General features: G+C 38.3%; 1 protein-coding gene across 3 annotated transcripts in view; it reads left to right on the forward strand.

Annotated features, from left to right (window-relative positions):
* Nucleotides 1-20,340, forward strand: part of EML4 (EMAP like 4) — a 144,953-nt gene that overhangs the window by 85,385 nt on the left and 39,228 nt on the right. For 2 of the 3 annotated variants that reach the window (XM_058019750.1, XM_058019748.1), the window contains 5 exons: nucleotides 2,723-2,852; nucleotides 7,237-7,410; nucleotides 9,542-9,670; nucleotides 12,809-12,834; nucleotides 13,288-13,320. In XM_058019750.1, coding sequence (XP_057875733.1) covers nucleotides 2,723-2,852; nucleotides 7,237-7,410; nucleotides 9,542-9,670; nucleotides 12,809-12,834; nucleotides 13,288-13,320 — 492 coding nt within the window. The remainder of the gene's footprint in view (nucleotides 1-2,722; nucleotides 2,853-7,236; nucleotides 7,411-9,541; nucleotides 9,671-12,808; nucleotides 12,835-13,287; nucleotides 13,321-20,340) is intronic. The other variant, XM_058019749.1, reaches the window with a different exon arrangement.

Raw genomic sequence — 20,340 nt, forward strand, 5'->3', positions numbered from 1 at the left:
GCATGGGACTTAAAATTCACTTTTCCTTTTCATGCCTTAAAATATAAATGCATTTTCTTTACTTATAAATGCTGATGATTAATTGAATTTTTTTCTTCCCTTTAAAAGTAGGCACTCTAAAGTTTTTATTATCTAATTAACATGCAGTATATAGAGAATTTGGAAGGGATCTTGTTTCTTAGGGGTGTTGAAAATGGGGTTTGGGGATTTTTGTTTGTTGGGGGGATTTTTGCTGCTTTTTTTGCTTTTTTACATTTTATTGCACATTGAGTGGGGCACACTGACCAAGATTTTTGTTCTGGAGTATAAGAAAGCCTGATATATTTTTGACACTTGAAAAAAAATTGTCACTGCAGTTTTTAATCTGGGTTATGTTTAATTGTTAGTCATTTTGCAAAAATGGTTTTTACTTCAATTCAAAAATCTTAATCTCAGATGTGATTTTGCATGTCACATGTTGACATTTAGAAGTACTTTGCTGATCTACCATCAATACCCACTTTACTGGAAAACAATCCCAAAGCTGCAGTCTGGATCCCTTTTTTTATTGTTATTGTGTTCATCATTGCATGGAGCAGGGCATATTCCTGTCATGAGTGCATACTGATGTAGTGTTTCATTTGTAATCAGTTTTGTCCCTGGACATAAGCAGGAGCTAATGCTTTCCATACCTAGTAGGGGGAATTATTCTAGATGTAGCCAGTTAAAAAAAAAAAAAATAGCATGCTCTTTGCTCTCTGAGAGTGTGTTCCCCATCTTAGCAAGTTCCTGTATGCTCTCTGTAGCTCTGTTGTGCTTTACACATTCCACTGAGTGCCTTACCCACCATGCTGGGAATTACTGCTGATTCTCCTGATTCACGTTTCTGGAAAGCCATGCTAGAGCTGGTTGGAGAGACATTAATCTATTACAATGGGCAGGCAGAGATGTTAAGGTCATATAAAGTTCAAGTGTGAATCACAGGCCTTTATATTATGCATCTCCACAAAGAAGATGACTTACTTTGTCACTGAAAATAAAAGAAGCTAATTTATAGGCTTCTACAGTGAATGTGCTTTCTAAGCTCATGCGCTTTTGTTCTTGAGTCTGAATTGCATGGGGTAAAAAAATCTCTTGAGCTTCAGAGGCTTTATGCAGTATATTAAAAGAAATTCTAAAACAAATTTTGTATTCTAAATGTTTATCTTGCAAATAAAACAGTCTGTAAAAAGTAACACTTGGAAAGAATCATACCAAATTGACTTATACAGAATTTAGGAAGAACAATGATCTTTGATCTGGTTTTGGATTTTAGGTGTGTCTTTACTTTCTTCAGCCTTCTTTTATTCTCATTTCTGCCTGAGATATTCCACATGCTCCTTTTGGCTTTCCTGATCTGAATTTCAGATGTGATCACATGCTGCTTGGTGCATTTGAAGTGCTGTTTGGTTTGTGTAGGCCAGCCCATTTCTGCATTCATCCAAATAGTTCTGAAATCTAATATTCCCTTGATGGGTATCTCTTGTATATAATGTGGTAGCTTAAAATAAGAATCAATTTGCCTCTCAACCCGCTTGAAAGAGCTGTGCTGTGACACATGGCTGGTAGTGTTCAAATGAGGCATCTGTGTGAGTTTGTCCTCTGTGCACAGAGCTGTCCATTCTCCCCAGCTGCTGTTTTACTCCTCGCTTTTACCTTCAATATGTGGCCTCATGCCTTATCTGTCTCGCACTATTGTGAGCCTGCCATGAACACAGACCTGTTATTTTTCTGTCAGTCGTGTCCTCCGTGTTTGTTGCTGAAGTCAGAGTGACAACCTTATGAGATGCAATAGAAATTTACTGTCTGTGAAATGGGCATGTGGCACAGAGGGGCTCAAAAGTGACCACTGATTTTTGGATGCTTAATGTGAAATTACCCTGGGAATCTTTCTCCCTTCAGAAGGGAAAAGTACAAGTCTAGCACTTTAAAGGAGAAAGAGCAAAATTCTGCTCCAAGTAATACCTTGGAAGTAAAACAGGTTCAGAAAAAGAGAGAGACAGTGGGAAAGAATGCAACATCAGGTTTAAGTAAAATGCCTTGTATTTCACTAGCATTCTGTGGAAGAGTCAGGTCTGGGAGCTAATTGCCAGGCTAGTGTTCAGCTCTGAAAATAGAAGAGCCTTTGATCCCCCTTGTCTTCCTTGCAATCCCCTCCCACATTCACTGCATAGTTTTAAACTTCTGCAATGAGTGAAGTGGGCATCTGACAGACAACAGCGTTCTTCTCATATACACTCTTGATTTGTCCCTGGAGAGAGTCTGTAATGCTCACTGGATGTGGCAGATGTTCTGCAGAGTGAGCAGTATCAGAAACTTAATAGCTATACCATAGGGCAAATACTGAAAGGTATTTTAAGATGGAAGGGGCAGCTGAAATGAAACTGCAAATCTTGAGTTTTTGTTTTTTTTTAATCTTTAGAATCACAATCTTTAAGTAACTTAATAATTCTTTCATGACATCATAGCAGTAGAGGAACTGACCTCTATCACAGCATATTCTTGCCTGACTTAGTGTCCCAGGTTTCCCGGTTCCAGCTGCTTAGGTTAAGGTTTCGTGGATATATGTCACCAGATGTTTGTCCTCAATGCTCAGGCTGCTGCTGTGGGATACCAGGTCCACAACTGAGAGCTTTTTGTTGATCATGTGGACCTTTGGATGTAGGTATAAAACCTTACATTCTTTAATATTGCTTTTTTCTAGGTCAGCCAAGCCTCCGAGAAGCTATCTCGATGTCATGTATAACAAACGGGAGTACAGGAAACAGGAAAACAAGCCACAGTTCATCTGTTTCTGTTGCCAGAAAAGAAACACTTTCATCTGCTGCTAAAAGGTATCCAAATTGTTATTAAAATTCAGATTTTTATATATTAACCCCAAAACCAAACAGGTCAAGAGTTTGATTTTTGTATCTGCACAACACTCAGCAGAGCTGCCTGAAGTCCAGTAAGGCACAAATAAACTTTGGAGGTTTAACATGTTGTTGGGCTGTGTACAGAAGAGTTCTAAAAAGAATTCAGAAGTGGAGAGTATTTCTGTGGTGTGTAGTGTCCAAAATGAATTCTCACTAAGGGAATAGGAAAATGTATTTCCAGTACAAATGGAAAATTTTTCCTTCTGGTATTCATATGTGCTTTTTTTGTTGTTTTTTTTTGTCCCCCCTCCTTCCTTCCCTCAAGAAAATTAAAGGGCAAAACTGACTTCATTGTCTGGAGTGTAAATAGTAGGCAATAGCGAAATAACTGTGAGACAATAGTAAATTGTGTAAGATAAGGGTTTACATTTTTGGGTAGAAAATCTAACCCAAAATACAGCTACTTAGTCCTTATGAAGAATATCTGTATCAGATGTCAAATGTGAAGAAATTACATTGCTTGAGTAATTTAAGTTAAATGAGCTAGGAACTAAACAGTAGTGGTTTTCCTCCATGTAATACTTTCAGCTTCACACAGTAAATGAAATGTTTGCTTAGCTGCTTTTTTCTGTGAGTCTGTTAGACAGTGATTGCATGGCTTTTTCAGCAGTAGGTTTTGTACCTATTCTTGTTTGTTGTGAAGAACAAGCTGCCAGATATAGCCACAGGGCAGAGAATGCTCTAATGTGTAACTGTGGTAAGTTATGTGAACAAATTCTTGGCCTCTGTAGAGTACTCTGGTAGCTCCAGTAGCTGGTTTATCTTCTAGTGTGGATGTAAATATTGTGCTGTGCAGCAAGACAGGGAAATTATATACTTCAGAGAATAAAAATGCTGCAAGCAAATATAAACTGTATGAGAACAAACCAGAAGAAGCTCTAGTGCCCTTAGGAATTTGGAAAGCGAGGGTAGTGCCCCGCTTTTTGCTCTTCTCCACTGTGTAGCATTGCATAACTTTATTTATATCAAATTCTTACATTTACTTTTCAACAATAAATCAGACAAGGATCAGTGTATGTCTCTATCTGCTGGTGCAACAGGCACAGGGACAAGAGACATTCCTGCAGGAAGGTATTTCTTAGTTAGCACTTTTCCATTAATCTTAGCCCTGTGGCTCTTGGCACTTTGATGAGAGCCAGTCCGGTTCCTGTGGTGTTCAACTCGCATTTGTGCTGAATCACCTGCTTGATTCATTGGCTGCTCAGCCCTTGACTACATAGGAGGAGCAGAATGGAGTGGCCGGCATCCCTTTCATCTGAGTTAAGGTCTTTAAAAGGAGACCCGGGTAGGCCAAAAGAGAAAACCTTCATTTGCAGAGGGCAGCTCTCCCTGGGCCCCTGAGTAACTATCCAGGGGAGGTGTTGGTGGTTCCAGTGCAGCTGAAGACACACAACTCCCTTCATCAAGACATGTTTTAGAAAGGCTTAGGAAGTTTCTGTTTACAGGAGTTCCTTTGTCATGTCTTTTTTACTTGTTTGTTTGCTGTTTGCAAGAAACAAATTTGCTCTTTTGTAAAATTACCAGCTCAAAAAAGGGGAAAGGAAAGGCAAGTAAATGTCAGTAGTAGTCCCATCTGCTTGCGAAGGCGGAGTAACCACGTTTATTTCTAACATTTGTTGTGTTGAAAATGAGGGAGGCCAAAGGAGACTGGAATGTTTCACCCCACTTTATCCAGGCCTTTCTTCAGGCTGAAGCTTGAACTGGTGCAGCAGGTGGACAAGGTCATCTGTTGATAGAGAATTAACCTTTAGGTTCTATACACACCCCATAGCCTGCCTAGGACTTTTCATGTTCTAAGTGTATGCAGCCTTACATCTAGCCTAAATACCCAAAGGCCTACTTGTGTCCAAACTGTAACTGGTGTTGAAGTTCAGTGTGTGAATTTCTTCTATGAACGAGCAGTTTCATTTCCTAGACTGTTTAATCTTGTCCTATGAACCTGAACATCGAGACCATGGATAAAATCACCTGCCTCAGTAGCTCCACAGCAGTAGGATGTCTCATTTCAGCAATGGCATGCTAAAATACCTGCAATCACAAAAATCAGAGCCCAGGAATGTTCCCTGAACAGCAGGTACATGGTGACCCATTAACAGAGATGAAGTCATGGATGTGTTGAGAAAATTTCAACCCTGTAGTTTGGACTGGAAGCAAAAACCAACCAAGGACTGTCAGAGACCTGTTTGATCATTTTCCTTAAGACTAAACAGCATCTGATAACAATAGTCTCGATGTTTCAGAGTGACCACCATCCACAGTAGATGCCAGTGTGTTGTGGTCCAGAGGGTGAAACACTGTACTAAGTGAAATTAGAGAAGCTGAAAATCAGGACAGATAGTAATAGCTGTCAACTACTCACTTGTAGACTGAAGAAATGCCTCATCAAATTGGGTTTTGGAAAGAATTTTTGGATGCATTAAATGACTGCTTCCCAGAAGAACCAGTCTTTAGAAACCCACAGGAAAAGACACTGGTTTTGATTTGATTTCAGCAGTTACACAAGACCTACTAGAAGAGGTATTAGTGGGAGAGCCACTCTGTACTAACCAGTCATAATACAATTAAGCTGAAGATTTTAGCAGAAGTGAGCAAACCAAATAAATTCAGAGCAAATATATTAAAAAATAATAATAAATTTCTATGCTACCAGTTAATTAAAGACCTTTGGCTATAAATTATTGATCAAAACGCCACAGTTCTCCAAGCTTTGGTCTCTGTGATCACATATATGCCCTCAAGGAATGTGAAAGCTCTTTGTTTTGTTTTCATCTGTTTTTTTTTTTTTTTTTTTTGAAAGAAAATGTCACTGTGATGGATTATATTGACATTTTGAACTAGATAGTATGTTTTACAGTAGAAATCCTGAGTGATCCTTACAGATTTGTCTGGGTTTTATATTCATGTTTTGACCCGTTTTTCAATGCATCTCTTCTCTGAAAGCAGTTGGAAAAGTTGAACTCCTGTAAGACTTGGGGGCTTTGTCTCAGTGGTAGATGATACAATTTAACTGAAGTAACAAAAGAAGCAAAAAAAAAGTTCCTAAGAAAGATATGTTACAATTGGGTGCCTATATTTTTTTGATTTTGAATGATGCTTTACTGTTTTCTTTGTGTTTTGGGAAAGGATAAAGAGAAATACAAATAATTATGGTAATGCAAGAATTCAAGATGGGGGGGAAATTGTTGTGAAGGAAAAAAAATTGGATTCTTATATTCAGAAAGATACTCTTTCTTTTTTACTTTGCAGGTTACTTTGACTGCAAGATAAAAGTCTTTCTGTTACCTTTTTAGCTGTTGTTTGTATCTTGCTTTATTTATTCACTGAAAAATCTATCTTGGAAGATATAATTTTATTTACCTTAAAAAAGAAATAGGCCATGCACTTGAGAGTACTCTTCTCTTCCAGGTCTCGATATTGTTTGTGTGATTCAGTATATTACAAATTATGTGACTTCAGAGAAGAGCCTTTTAATTAATCTTTCTGTTTACCCAGCAAACATTTGGTTTGCGTCTTGATAGATTTAAGTTTGCTAATGATATGTATTTAAATCTGTTTCAAGCATTAAACTAATAAATACAGCACTATGTAAATAAAGATGTGTTCTTGGCTGTTGTGGCTGAAGGCATTAAAGAAGTGGCAAGACAATCTGATATTGGTCAACTACAGGTCAAATCAGCCAGGAGTTTTCAGGGATGGTTTCCTTTGAACTCTGGTGCAGCCAAGGAGAGCCCAGGGACCAGCAGCAGCATTCCAGGGCTTTGGTGGGAGCTCAAAGATAGCAGCATGGATGCCCACAAATACAGTTTCATGGTGGGCTTACACTGATGAGAGACAGCAGAAGTCACAGTCCTGCCTTGACTTGCACTGAACCTTGGCTGGCAGCACAACAGTGTGGTCAGCGAGCTCTGAAGCAGAGGATGGTTTTGTCCTGAGGGACAGCAGATTTGTGGAGCATCAGTTTGTGTCAGCTTTAAATGCTGTAGGGGAACCTGTGAATGAAGGACACACTCAAATCAAAGTTGTATTAATTTTAAAATCATAGCTAACATAGTACAGCAGAAATATGTAAATTATCTTCCATGTCTCCCTGTTTTTTATTGTTGGAACTAATGGATAAACCTTATTTCAGCAAAATGCTAACATAAAAAGATAGAGTAAATAATCAAGGTATTCTTTTGGTGGTTGTTTATAGGAAGTTGTTAAATGCCTCTCCCATCTTTTCACAGAGGACATTTTCTCCCACCTTGCTAATTTATTTGCTTGTTCTCTTTTTTCCCTCCCTATGTTACACTTTCTTTTACAGCGGTACAGAAAAAAAGAAGGAAAAACCTCCAGGACAAAAAGAAAAAAAAGAGGACTCTCATTCTAATGATCAAAGTGCACAAACTCAAGCATCACCTTCTCCCCAGCCCTCCTCACAGACTCTCCAAACACACAGGCAAACTCCAGAAAGCAAGAGTTCTGCTCCAGCTAAAAGGTTTTCACAGTACCACAGTACAGAACTAGAAATTACTGTAATGATACTGAGTTCATATTTGACAACAAGTCATGTGAAATAGTTCTAATCTCATGATCAAGCTGAGGTTTGATACTTTTTTCTGCTAGAGGAGATGCATTCAATATGCATTGCAGCAGAGCAAATACGTAAAAATGCATGGGTTTTTTTGAATCTATTTTTGAGATTACAAAGTTTTTTTATTCTCAGATTAAAATCCTAATTTTAACAGTAGATTACCTCTAATCAGCCATGATTGTAAAGTATATAATGATCACTCTGACTTGATTCTTCTCAAATACACTTCATATATTTTGTCTGACATAGCTGAATTATGGAGTGTATTTTCCACACGGCCATTCTTATGTCTCATAGCAGTATTTTTTAAATACTAGTATCATTGCAACCCTTGGTTCAGAAATTTTTACTCTCAAATTACTCCATAAAGTGACTGCAGTTCTCTTTTTGTTGGTGTATTTTTTTAATGCATGGCCCTTCCCTTTTCAACTCCTGCTAGGTTGCAGGATGGCTTTACTTTCATTCTTTACATGAGTGAAGTTCTGGTTTTATACCCAGATTACAGAACTACTTGATTTGAGTAAATGCTGAATTTTATTTAGGATTGCCTCTTAAGTTCCCACTAATTTTTGTGGGAATTAGGCACAAGAAAAAAAAAAAGATACATTTTAGAGATACTAGATTGCATTTTGAAATCAAGAAATGGCTTTTAAGTTTTGGATCATAGCTTCTGAGTTTTAAAGCTATGCAGATCACCTGGCATAGTTTATTATAGTTTATTTTTGGTTTGGTTTGGTTTTTTTATTCATTGTCACCTTACTGTTTTGGAAGGTGTGCTTTTTTTTTTTTTTTTTTTTTTTTTTTTTTACTCTCTGGCACTTAGAGACTGAAACAAAATGTAAATTAAATTTATTACTCTGAAATTTACCCGTTTGGTTCACAAGATTGTTGTCTTGCATCGCTTGAATTCACAGCTCTTATAAATATTTAAACTTCCACTTGACTGGTGCATGTTATAACACTCCATAAAGGCTCTGTCTCCATGTCTTGCACAAACCTGTGAGTTGTCTGAAGCTGAACTTGCAGCCTGTTCTCTTGCCTGGTATCTCCCTGTAAAGATGTCTGAAGTCTTGCTTACTAATCTTTTGCAGTGTGGGGAAAAATAAATGCCTTTTTCAGTCTCCTAAGGGTTTAACTTGATTTGATTAACTTGTTTGTCACAGGACCTTTGAGCCTCTTGAGGTGCTGTAGAAGGAGCTTGTCATTTCTAGGGTTGCATTTCAGGACTTAACTCCTGCAAAAAGCATTTCTGACAGGATGAAGTGTGATACTATCAGCAAGACATGTGCAAACTCTCAATCAGCTGGGCTAGGTAACTTTTTGAGCATGTATTCTGTGATTAAGTCACATGTGAAGTTATTGAACTAGTGACTGCAAAATTTGCAAGTTCCCATTAGTGTAAATTGGCTGCAATGAGATTGCTGAACAAATACATCCGCATTCATGGATTTAATTGTCTGTAGTCTCAGGCCAAACCTAGCTTGTCTTACTCATGCAAGAGGTTTGTAGACATTTGTTTCAAAAAGATTAAAGCCATTAATGTGATTTAGTATGTGCTAACTGCAAAGCTTCTATATGAAACTCTAATCTGATAGAACTGTTCTGCCTCAAAATCAATGTGCTTAAGCTGGTGAACAGTTAATCAGGGAAAAAATACATTGTTATCTGCTTAATTGATTTTTTAAATATAGTTTATTCTTTAAGGCTTATATACTTAGCCTCATTTTTTCCACTACTGTAATTTGTTAGTGATGTAGTAATGAAGTATAGAATTATTTTGTTCAAGTCTTTGTGTAAGAGCATTTGGAAATGGAAAAGAATAGATAAAACATGTGGCAATTGTCTTGCTCAATTGTGTTCATTCATCCAGTTAGAACTTTTTGACTAATCTTTTTTCCCTGTTTCATGCTGCAGCTTGAAGGAAGATCTAGCTCTGCTTTTGTCTCCTGCTGCTTGATCTGTCCATTTGCATACGAGTTCCAGTTATTGTTACACTATTGTCTTGTAATTGTAAAACTAGTTTTTTTTCTTCTAGCATAAAGAAGTCCTTGACTGTTGAAAAAGCTCACGGTGCTTGGGAGAGTTCAGATGACAGTCGTAACAAGCTGATGAGAGTAGCATCAACGTCTAAGTTAATATCAAAAGTGGCAAAGAATGCAGACAAGTATGTATTGGTTTGGTACATAAAAGCAAGAGAAATTGAGAGTCAAAATATTATGAAATCACACAATTCTAGTGAACTTACTGGTGTATATTATAGGACCTTTTGCATCTTTGTTTTTACTATGAGTACTTACATAACATGCCTACAAGTTTTTACTATGAGTACTTACATAACAGTTTGTTGCTCTGGGTGCTCATGGAATTTTAAGATTATTATAAAGTAATTCTTGTGTAAATATGTTTTAATATTGCCTATTTGGATTAGCAGAATTATGGCATTTTATGGCTTAATGCCAGTGATGTGAAACTTCCAGCTGGCTTTTTCTTCTTTTCCTAATTAAAGCTGATTTGAAAATGCAAGTGCATTTCCTTGGAGTCAGTTTCTGGATTTCACATAGGATATGTTTCTACAGTAGACTGTCGTTGTAGGAATATACTTTTATGATTTCAATAGGTTTCTCAATTTCACTGTTTAGCAGGTTCCTGGTTGCACATTCTGATGACAGACAGGGATCTTTTTTCAGTGTCACCTTCAGCAGGTGATGTGCTGTAGCCAGCTATTGCTCTCACACCTTCCTCAGCAGCAGGTTTTCTTGGTTTGGGGTCTCCAGTCAGTGCCTCTGGGGATGAATAGCACAGAGTAGTTACTTCTGCTCCTGTCAGCACAGGGGTGACATTTTGCTTTTTATTGTAGCCCCACACTGTTGCCTCCTGTTGTGACCCACTCTTGTCCTCAGTACTCTCTGCCATTTGGGTTTCCCACTTTGTATTCACACAATTTCTATTCTTGACTTTGTTGAAATTTTGCTGAAATTATTGTGTTGATTTTTTGACTGATTCTTCTCATGTTTGACAATATCCCCCCAGTGTGCTGGCAGATTCTACCACCTGGGTGTTGTCTGCAGATTCCTAGATCTGCTCATTATTCTTCATGCTAATAGCCCTTAACTGGTCCAAGGCAGAACTACCTGAAAACCTGTCCCATTCTGAAATAAAGCACTTCAGACCTTTCAGAGGTCTGAAGTGCTTTATTGCCAGGTTTTTATGGTTATGTCTGTAGTGCTCTCCTTAACTTGGATCTAAGACTGTCAAATACCTAGTCAAGAGTGGTGCAAGTGCATTCCTTCTTCCCTGGGAATGGGAAGAACAAAACAAACTAATCTTGGGTGTGGATGGCGGCACATTTATTAAAAGCTTTATGCTTAGCCTGAAGAGTTTTGCAGAGCAGTGGAGTGCTATGTGTGAGGGGATTATGTGTTACATATTTTGCAAGTATTTCCTTTCCTTTTATAATTGGTTTTCACTGCTGGAATTTAAAAGCCCTTTGGCAATTTAGATTATAGCATGGCACACTACTGGATAATATTTTGGAATGACAAAACCCTCTGCCTTGTTTTTTTTGCTGGGCTTTTTGCTATGCTGCTAAAATTACTTTTTGCAGTGTAATACATATTTCAAATTTGCTAAAAGTAAAAAATAAATTTTACTTTTGTTGTTTCTTTATATATTGGTCCAGACATGGTCAAAATAGAGGTATTCTATTTCATTTTTCTGTGATTCTGCTTATTTCTGAGAGATCTCAAATGTTGCCTTTCTACAGTCTCTAATGGAGTATAAAAGTCAGTTATCAAACAAAAGCATGGAGAAGAAAAGATTAGTTTTAATTATTGATAGAGAAAGCTGTCTGTTCGTAACTTGAGGCTGTTGTATCTTAATTATATTTGGCAAAAACAAAACCTCAAACATGAATTGTAGACCATCACCTTGAAGTGATGCTTGAAGTGTGGGTGTTGTATTGTTGTGTCCCTTGTTCTTAAGCTGAGATTTGTAACAGAGGCACCGTTTGCATACAAAGGCATACATTAATAATAATTTTTTATTCACATTGTGTGCCACATCTCCATAAGAACTAGTTGGTATTGAGCAAAGATGTATTGTTGTATTTAATTTATTGTTCCCAATTATAAACGTTGGCCTCATCTGCTTGAAGCTGCGGAGGTCTTGTGCAAGGGAACAGAGCTCAGCCCCTGATGTGGCCCCAGGACAGAAATGTTTTACATATGCTTTGCACTATCAGCTCAGGATGTGAACTTTGTTTATGCAGCAAGGTCTGTAAGGCAGCACAGGGCTGCTGTAAATCAGTAAATCAGTCTGATAAGGCCCTAAGAAGGAAGAGGGTTCCCATGCAGCCATCATTCAGTTGTTTTCAGGCAAGACTGGAAATCCACTTTAAATTTTTCACTTGGCAGTGTGGCAAAGGGTGATTCCACCAACAGCCAGAGATTACTTTCCTCATGCATGTGCTTGACCCTTTGTCGCTGTTACAAAAATTTGACCTCCATCCAGCTAAAAATACTGGATGCCACTCATACCTTTCTGCTGAATTTCAAATGAATTCAAGAGGGTGTTTTATGCTGTGCCTTCTCCTATCAAGGAGTGTTATTCTGTTAAAAAGTAGCTCTGATGCTGGAAATTAGTATTTCTTCTCTCTTCACAATATAAAAAAATTACTGAATTTTTTATGAGTAACTCATTTCTGGCTCTGGTAAGGAGAGATGTCTCAACTACGCTCTGTTGAAGACTTAATGTTACACATCCAGTAATGCTGCCGAGATCTGGTTTAAGTGAAACTGCAACTTGTGCAACTTGCTTACATTTAATCCATGTGTCCAACAGAGTTAATTCCTAGAAAAAATTGTGCTGTTGTGTGCTGACAGCTTATTTTGACAGGTGTTAAATGCTTTGCATGCAGGTCTGAGGATATTTGGCAGCTTAAAACATTTGGTTATTACAAGTTCTCATTCTCAAAATGGAATTTTCTGTGCAAAAGGAACATGCCTTCTATAATTTATTTTTAAAAGCTTTTTTAATTTTTTAATTTTCAGAGTAATTCTTAGAAGCCCTTCCCACAGGGCCAAAGACTAAATTACTTGAAAGGTACAGTGAGCTGCATAGAATAATGTATGAATAAAAATGCACTACAGTGATCAAGATTAGCTGTTGAGCATCATATGCTACAGTTACAGTATACACAGAATTTGATGACTTTGCCAAATGCAGTAATGGGTAAAAATGGATGGTATTGCCTTGATAAGCATTTTGCATATTATTAATGATAATATTTTGAATTTTTCCACAGGCACAAAGATGTCGTTGTCAGCCAAGGTAAATAAAAACATTTATTTTTTAATTACTGGATGAAGCTGAAAATATTTGCTTTTGACTGAATAGTATTTCCTGTAAATGAATGCATTGGGACATATGCTTTTGAAGCAGGGGTTTAGAGGTAAAATGGCATTAATCAACTCCAAGAATTCATTTGGCAAAAAAGTTACTCCAGACACATATATGAATCTTTAAAATTATGGAGAAATACCTCATCAGATTGGATCTTTAGTAAGTACAGATGTTTTTGGTAGGTGGGTGGTGGGAGGATTTGATTTATTTTTGTGAAACACACCATTTTCTAAAAATTATTTTCTCTATGTATATGTGTATAGAGAGAGATTATAAAAATAAAAATCTAAAACTTGACCTATGTGCCAGTCTTCATCCAAGCAGATGTGAGTGAGACTTTAGAAATAGTTTTAAGATATTTTATTTCTGTCCCATAACTAGCAAAAATGTCAACTCGTGAAAAAAACAGCCAAGGTAAGAATTAAGCTATGCCCTTTGGTCGCTTTCTTCTAATTTAGCACTCTCACAAATCTTTTATTTGGCTTTTCACCATCAAAGAGCATCAGTCTCTTAATCATTCTCTTAATATTTCAACTCTCTTCTCATGGAAATTTATATGCATATGCACATTACAATCTGTATGGGGACTATTTGGGAATAGTTAAAATAAATTATGACACACATAATTTCATTGGAGAGGAATATGTGTTCAAATAGAAGTCTTGCATTGTTGCCTAAGATATCAGAGTATTAAGAACTGCCAACTAAAAGATTTGTTTTATCTCAGCTTTCTGTCTTGCCAAAATTACAACATATAAATGCTGATTAGACAAGAACAGAGACTGAAGGTTTTAATAGTCTCCTGAAATGAAAAATGGGTCTCTTCTGAAGTGTATGTCTTTGCACCAATGAATCTTGCATTCTGTGGCTACCTGCTGCTGCTGGCTTGTTCAGTCAGGAAAAGGAGCATCGTGGGATGTGACAACAAAAGAAGTCCACTTCTGGTGTTGCAAAACTGCTCTGCTTTGAATGCCCTGCAAACTGTACTGAAGCATGCAGTTTCAAAACTAAAGCATGTAACTGAGTGCATGCTGCACACAACAGATCTGTGTACAGGGGTTTTGTCTTGTGCGTTTTTGCTGCTAATTAAAAAATCTGTAGTCTTCAGATTCTGTGCTGCCAGCAAGTTTACATTAGTCACATTTTGATTGCTTTTGGTCTCCTTCAAAAAAGAAAAAAAAAACCCTCTGATTTTTTGAAAGTTAATATACAAATTGCTTGAATAAAAGCAAAAAGCAACTTGGATGCAATTGCTTTACCTTGTTCTAGTTCACAGAGAAATTACAGGTTTAAAAATATTCGGAACTGATTCTTACCAAAAGCATCTTCAGAGACAGGATGTGTGAAGGAGAATGAATAACTATCAAGAACAAAGAAGAAATGTTTCATTATGCCATGGTGCTTAACACCAGCTGTAGAACAGTACATATGTGCAGCACTGGCTACTGTACAAGGAAAGCTAATCAGTGGTGGCCAGACCAGCTGCAATTTAGCTTTGCAAGTTTTTGACTAAAATTATTGTATTAAAAATGCCTTTCCTAGCAAAAAAGGGCTTTTCACAAAAAGAAGCTACATATAGCTAAAATACCTTGACCCAACTGGTCTGGAAGCTGAAGAGTTGCACAGACAGTTAGCATCATGTTTCTCAGGTAATCCTGTGGACTTGGACAGTGTTGTCTTGGATAGAGTGGGATGAAGAGTTGCCCTTGCTCAGGGTGTTTGTACAGAAACTTCCTGATCTGGAACGCAAGAACAGAAAAATTTACAGCTGCTTTAATGCTCCTTTGTGGCTTGCCAGCCTTTGCCTCTAGGGGTGAGCAGTCTCTAGCATGGTGTTAATTAAGTTACAGCAGCTCCCCTGAGCTGCTCATTTCACTGAGCAGTGTGTAAAACACTGTGTATGCTCCCAGCATTCATCTCCCTTAAGGATTGCGTCCATGTTCTTCCTAGACCTAGAAATTCTGTGAAGGAGGCTCTTGGGAAAACTGCTGGTGTGCAAACTGCCAAGCTTCAAAGCAAATCTACAGTAAAAATACATCAGTGTCTTTATACACACATAAAATAAGTTTGGAATCACTGTGAAATTGCAGATTTTCATAGCAGAAGGTGTTTGCATAAGATAATGAGATGGAAGATGACGATTTTGTGCTGCTTGGAACATCCTGGAATCACTTTGTTTCCTTTTTTGATTCAGCTAATAAAAACCAGCTTTAAAAATGTTGATATGGTATAGTACCACAAAATACAGCTGAGCACATTTTTGCATGCTTAGCTCTCAGAATATTATTTTTCTAGCAGCAGAAGATACTGCAATTATATCTGTCTTCTGATACTCTGTAGATGCATTGTGGTTTCTGTTGGTGTTGGTATTAGCCATTAAAGTGATAGACTTGGGGAGCAAGTGAGAGTCATAGCTGAGCTTGAGCAGTGAAAGGCATTAGCTGTGGTGTCAGAATTGGCTGTGGTTTGGTGTGGAGTGCCCCAGAGAGTGCTGCCTGTAAATGTCAGCAGGACCTAGGCAATTCTCTTCTCCTGCCAGGAGCAGCAGCAGCATGGGCAGCCACAGCCTGCAGCTGCCTTGTGGGCAGCCACTTGGGTTTTTTTTTTTTTTTGTTTATCTCCATGCCAAAGCCACAAGTGTTGCAGTGTCATCTCGTACCTTCTCAGAACCAGTTTGTTCCATCATGACTCTGTCTCCCACTCAGGTTGAATTGCATATGCTTCAAGTAACGTTGGTCCTGAGCTTTATGCTTCTGGTTATGTGCTGCAGCAGAGGTCACAGGGTCAGTTTGTTTGTTTGTCCTTGTAAACCACCAACTTTTTTACAGTAAAATCCAGTTCTAAAATTCTGTAAAAATCCAATAAAGCTATGGGTGAAATGAACAGGTGCTTACTACAGCCCTCAAAAGACCCTAACTACTCTTTTAAATTCTTTACCAGCAGGTGTTTATAATTCCCTATTAAAGCCATCTTGCTTCTCACTTCAGCAGAAACATTTTTTAAAGTATTAATCATAAGGCATTCATGTTTTTATACCCAGAAGTTAAAGACCTGGCTTATTTTGAGATAAAAGGTACTTTATTTCCCTGAGATTGTGTGTTTGAGTTTGGTTTTCAGTGATAGCAGCTCCATATATGAATCACTTGATCACTTATTATAAAGTAATAAGAGACACTTAAACTTTTTGGATGGCAATAAAAACCATATGTGAAAGAATTAATGAAAAACATGTACTACATTCCTAAGTTTTTTGGTTGCCTTTTCTTTTTTTTTTTTTTTTAATTGTGCTTTTTTAGTTTCCAGTGCTTTTTCTTCTGTTAGTTTAACTGTGTTGTAGTTTTAGCTTCATGGACAGAGCAAGTGTGGAGCACACAATGGAAAAAATGTGCTCTGCTGACAATGTGTGCTGTCTGCAGAGAGTGCGGAATTCAGTGGCTACCTCAGACTGCTTTTTCATCAGACAGTGATTTTGTATCAGGCTGTTGAAGGTGCTGCTGTACTTGAGAGCAAGTGGAGACCCCATCTATCATTACTGGGCTTCTTGCTCTTGTTCAGGCACAGTGCATATTATTAAAAACAATCAGTACTATCACAAAACCAAATTGTGTACTTGGGAGTTTTTATCACTGATTTTTGGTGAAGTCAGGATTCTATGATTTAAGCAGGAAGCATTTAGATAGATTCTTATTGAGCTTGTTTGGGTCCAGTATTCCTTGTTTAGTCTTTGTTTTTTCTTTATAAAAAGCTAGAGTTTAATATTAAACTTCAGTTGTTTCAGTGCTAATGGTAGCTGTTGATAATACCTAGATTCATAATGTCACCCAACAAATGAAAAAGCAAAGTTCACTTAATCAGATTATGTAAAATGAATAACCAAAGATCTGTTAAGAAATTTCAAGGCAAAGCTGTAAAATCATTCCAAATCAGGGCAACTCTCTTGTCTCATCTGTTGTATTTGGCTGTTTGGCTGGCAGTGCACCAGGGCTCTGTAACAACAGTGCATGTATGTCTGTCAGGTTCAGCAGGCATTGGCACATGACAGCTTGGGGGGAGAGATGGCAGAGCTGCAGGCACATGGGAATTCCACTGTGAGGTTAACAGTCTGGGCTTGGTGGCTGAATTTGGGTATTCATCTCTGTGCTGTTAGCACTGGTTTAAATTAGAAACAGGCTTCTGAGCTCTTGTCCCTCAGGTTAGTGGTCCTGCAGAGTTCTTGGACACAGGCCTGAAAGCAGAAGGCTTGTGGGAAAGAAGCTATTTGTAGTTTTAAAAAGCATAGTTTCACTGGTCAAGCAACTAGAAGGTGAAGACAGATTAATAAATGTACCCTGGATGTGGTAGTTTATTGTATATTATTAGAGTGTTCTGCATGGCTAAGCTAGCTGGAGTCTTTTGGGGTTTTTCATTTGCCTGTAAATCACTTTTGGGTGCTGCTACACATAAATAGAACTGAGCTGAGGTTTTAATGCACCAGCCTATGTTGAACTTTCAAACTCGAGGGGGTGGGACCTACTGAAAAATAGTCAGTAATAATTTACAAAATTACTGTAAAAATTCCTTTAGAACTAAACTTCTCTGTGTATGTATATAATGTACCACATGCTCATTAGACATGCCATTATGTACACTCTTACTAGCTGAAGAGCAGTTAATTACAGCACAGACTTGTGGGGCAACCTCAGTGTCTTGTCTAATGAGGAATAGTGTAAAATAGTATAAAATACATTCCCGAATATTATGTCCAGTCTTGTTGAAGAAATCATTAACTGAGGGTGAAGGTTTCTGACATGCCTGTACAAAACTACTTGATGATTTTTTTGTGGTATGTTTTTTGGAAAACATGGGAGGATTTTGTGGTCTCACTGTCTTCAAATTTCTGAAGTATCTGAGTAGTAGCTTTCATGTCTTCTGAATTGCTTTTTGCCCTAGATACTTCTGAGTTAATCTACAAAGACTTCTTTGATCTTTTTTTCTCCTCTTTTCCTATTATTTTTATTATTTTCCTTTGCAAGCCTTTCATATTCCCCTAAGAATAGGATTGAGGGAAAGTAATAAATTTAAGTGCCATTGCACGAGTCTTTCTGTGCTGGCTTCATGGAAGCACTAATTTCAGCCTTTCAGATGGTTTGAATTACAATATCTTTGCTCTCTGTTATCACTTGCAGGGTTTTTCATTGGCCTTACCTTCCAGCCTGCTTTCCCTGATTTGCTGGGTTTTTAACTTTCTTCCAAAGGTGAATTAATAGAAATTGTTGGGAGTTGAGTTTTAATGTTACTGAGCTGCTTTTTCTTATTTCTTCAATTTTTATTTTTTTTTTTAATAAGGCCTGATTAAAAGCTTATTCATGCTAATGGAAATCTGCCCTTGGTACAAGAAGGCTTTGCAGAAAACTTTCAGTCAGTTCACTATTATTCTACAAGCTTTATTTGCCCATAGTTTTAGTCAGTTCTGGATTGCCATGCCTTGTCAACACGTTGCTTGCATGCAAGGTATCTGTGCTGGCTTACAGTCAGAGAAAGAGGCACTCATTTCCTTGCAGGTCAGCCAGGCTTCTGGAGCTTCCTCTCTCTAGCAGCACCTTGTTTCACCAACATATTTATTCCTTGCTTCTCTGTCAGGCTGTAAACTTCCAAAGAACTTGCTGTAGATACTTTGGTTGCTAACATCTACCTCCAGCCTGCTGGGACCTATTTGGTTTTGTGTTTACACCAATGAACTTAACACAGGAAAGTAGAAGCACTGACATTTCACTGATGCCTCAAAGCTGGGAGGCCAGACTGATAGAGTTGGAAGGTGGGATTTTAATACAGTAAGACCTAGATGTTCCTGAGGCTGAAGTAGTATTAAAAAAACCTAAATTATTCATGCAGAAGTTGCTAGCAATGTTCTAGCTATGAACAGCTGCTTGCAAGAATTAAATGGTAGGGGAAAGGGCTATAACATGCCACTTAATTGTACAAAGGTTGAACCACACACTTATTTTGATAACACAAATACAGTCCCAGGTTTTATCAAAAGTAATTCTAATGGAGACAGAGGCCTTGTGGAAAGTGTTAATGCATCAAAACCCTGGTAGGTTCTCCTCTGTAGTACTGCATGCACCCATAACCACAAAGGGTAAATGTTGTTGTGCTGTGGAGACAGACTAAACCCTGATTATACAAAAAGAGAGTTAAATAGCTGGCTGTTTTTATTTTTTCAGAATATGAATGCTTGGAGGATTGCTGTTTTCATGCTCACCCAATTCATTTTCTGACAGCAGATGGGCTGAAATGAGCAGTCATGCTGCCACACACAGAGAAAGAAAACAACCTGGCCTTGTATTATTGTCACCTGGAAATTGAGAAGTTCCCAGCTTGTAGGAGGAGGTTTTTGGATGCTGTTCTGAAATCAGCAGTGTGTTTGTGTGTCTCAGTGACAGCCAAAGCTCTGCTCCCAAAGCAGGTGCTGCAGTACTCTGCAGAGTAAAAAACATCAATGCAAGCAGGGACAGGGAACTGGGGGCATGTTGGGTATCTGTCAGGCTGGACTAGGCTGACTCATTACAATAATTTGCATTGATTTTCAAAGCCACATGCTTGAGCAGTGTTCAAGACTACCTTTAGATGTGCTCTCACTATGTCCTGGCTTCTCTTTTGGTGTCTCTCCTTCTGAGCAGTGTTTTGTGTCACTTCAGCTGACTGGGGCTACATTTTAGTCAAATTAAGTGTTTCTGCATCTTTGGGACCGTGTTAATGATTTCCCCAAACCTCTGGGGAACCCACGGAGAGCCAAGTCCTGCTTGGAGTCTGCTTAGGTCCAGCTCACCCAGAGGGCTGCTATGCCTGAGCCAATCCTGGGAGCATAAATTGGGAGTGCTGATCCTGTGTTCCCTGGCACTTGAGTAAAGAGATTGTTGAGGCTCCAGAGGTGAAATACCGTGGAGCCAAGCAGAGTCTGGCAAGGGCTGTGAATTTGAGCTCAAAGCTGCACAAAAAGCAGCTACAGCTGTTCCCAGGGAAGGGCTGGCCCCTGGAGCCAGGGTGCTGCAGCCGCTTGGTGCTACCTTTTGTAGCAACTCTGGGCTTGAGCTGTTCCTTTCTGTGTGCTGTGGGTAATCCATGGCACCTGGGTGTGCTACCTGCAGAGCCTCAGCTCTGCTTTTCAGTGGGTTTGATCCATATTTGAAAGCATTTATAGGATGTCTGCAGTTGCAGATTAATTAACTTGGCAAGTGCCAAGGGTTCTTCATTATGTGCCCTCCTGCCCTTTCCACACACATCCCCAGCACCCCCTTCCCCAGATGCTTCTGCTCAGTGAATAGTGGGATCTGAACATCTCTTTATATAGAACAAAATATTTTTACTTTCATACCTAGTGTTTTCAGGCTGGTAGATACCAGAATTTTCAAGGATTTTTTGTTGGTTGGGGCTTAGTGAGTTTTTTACCCACTT

This window comes from Melospiza georgiana, chromosome 3, assembly GCF_028018845.1.
Source record: "Melospiza georgiana isolate bMelGeo1 chromosome 3, bMelGeo1.pri, whole genome shotgun sequence".
NCBI lineage: Eukaryota > Metazoa > Chordata > Aves > Passeriformes > Passerellidae > Melospiza > Melospiza georgiana.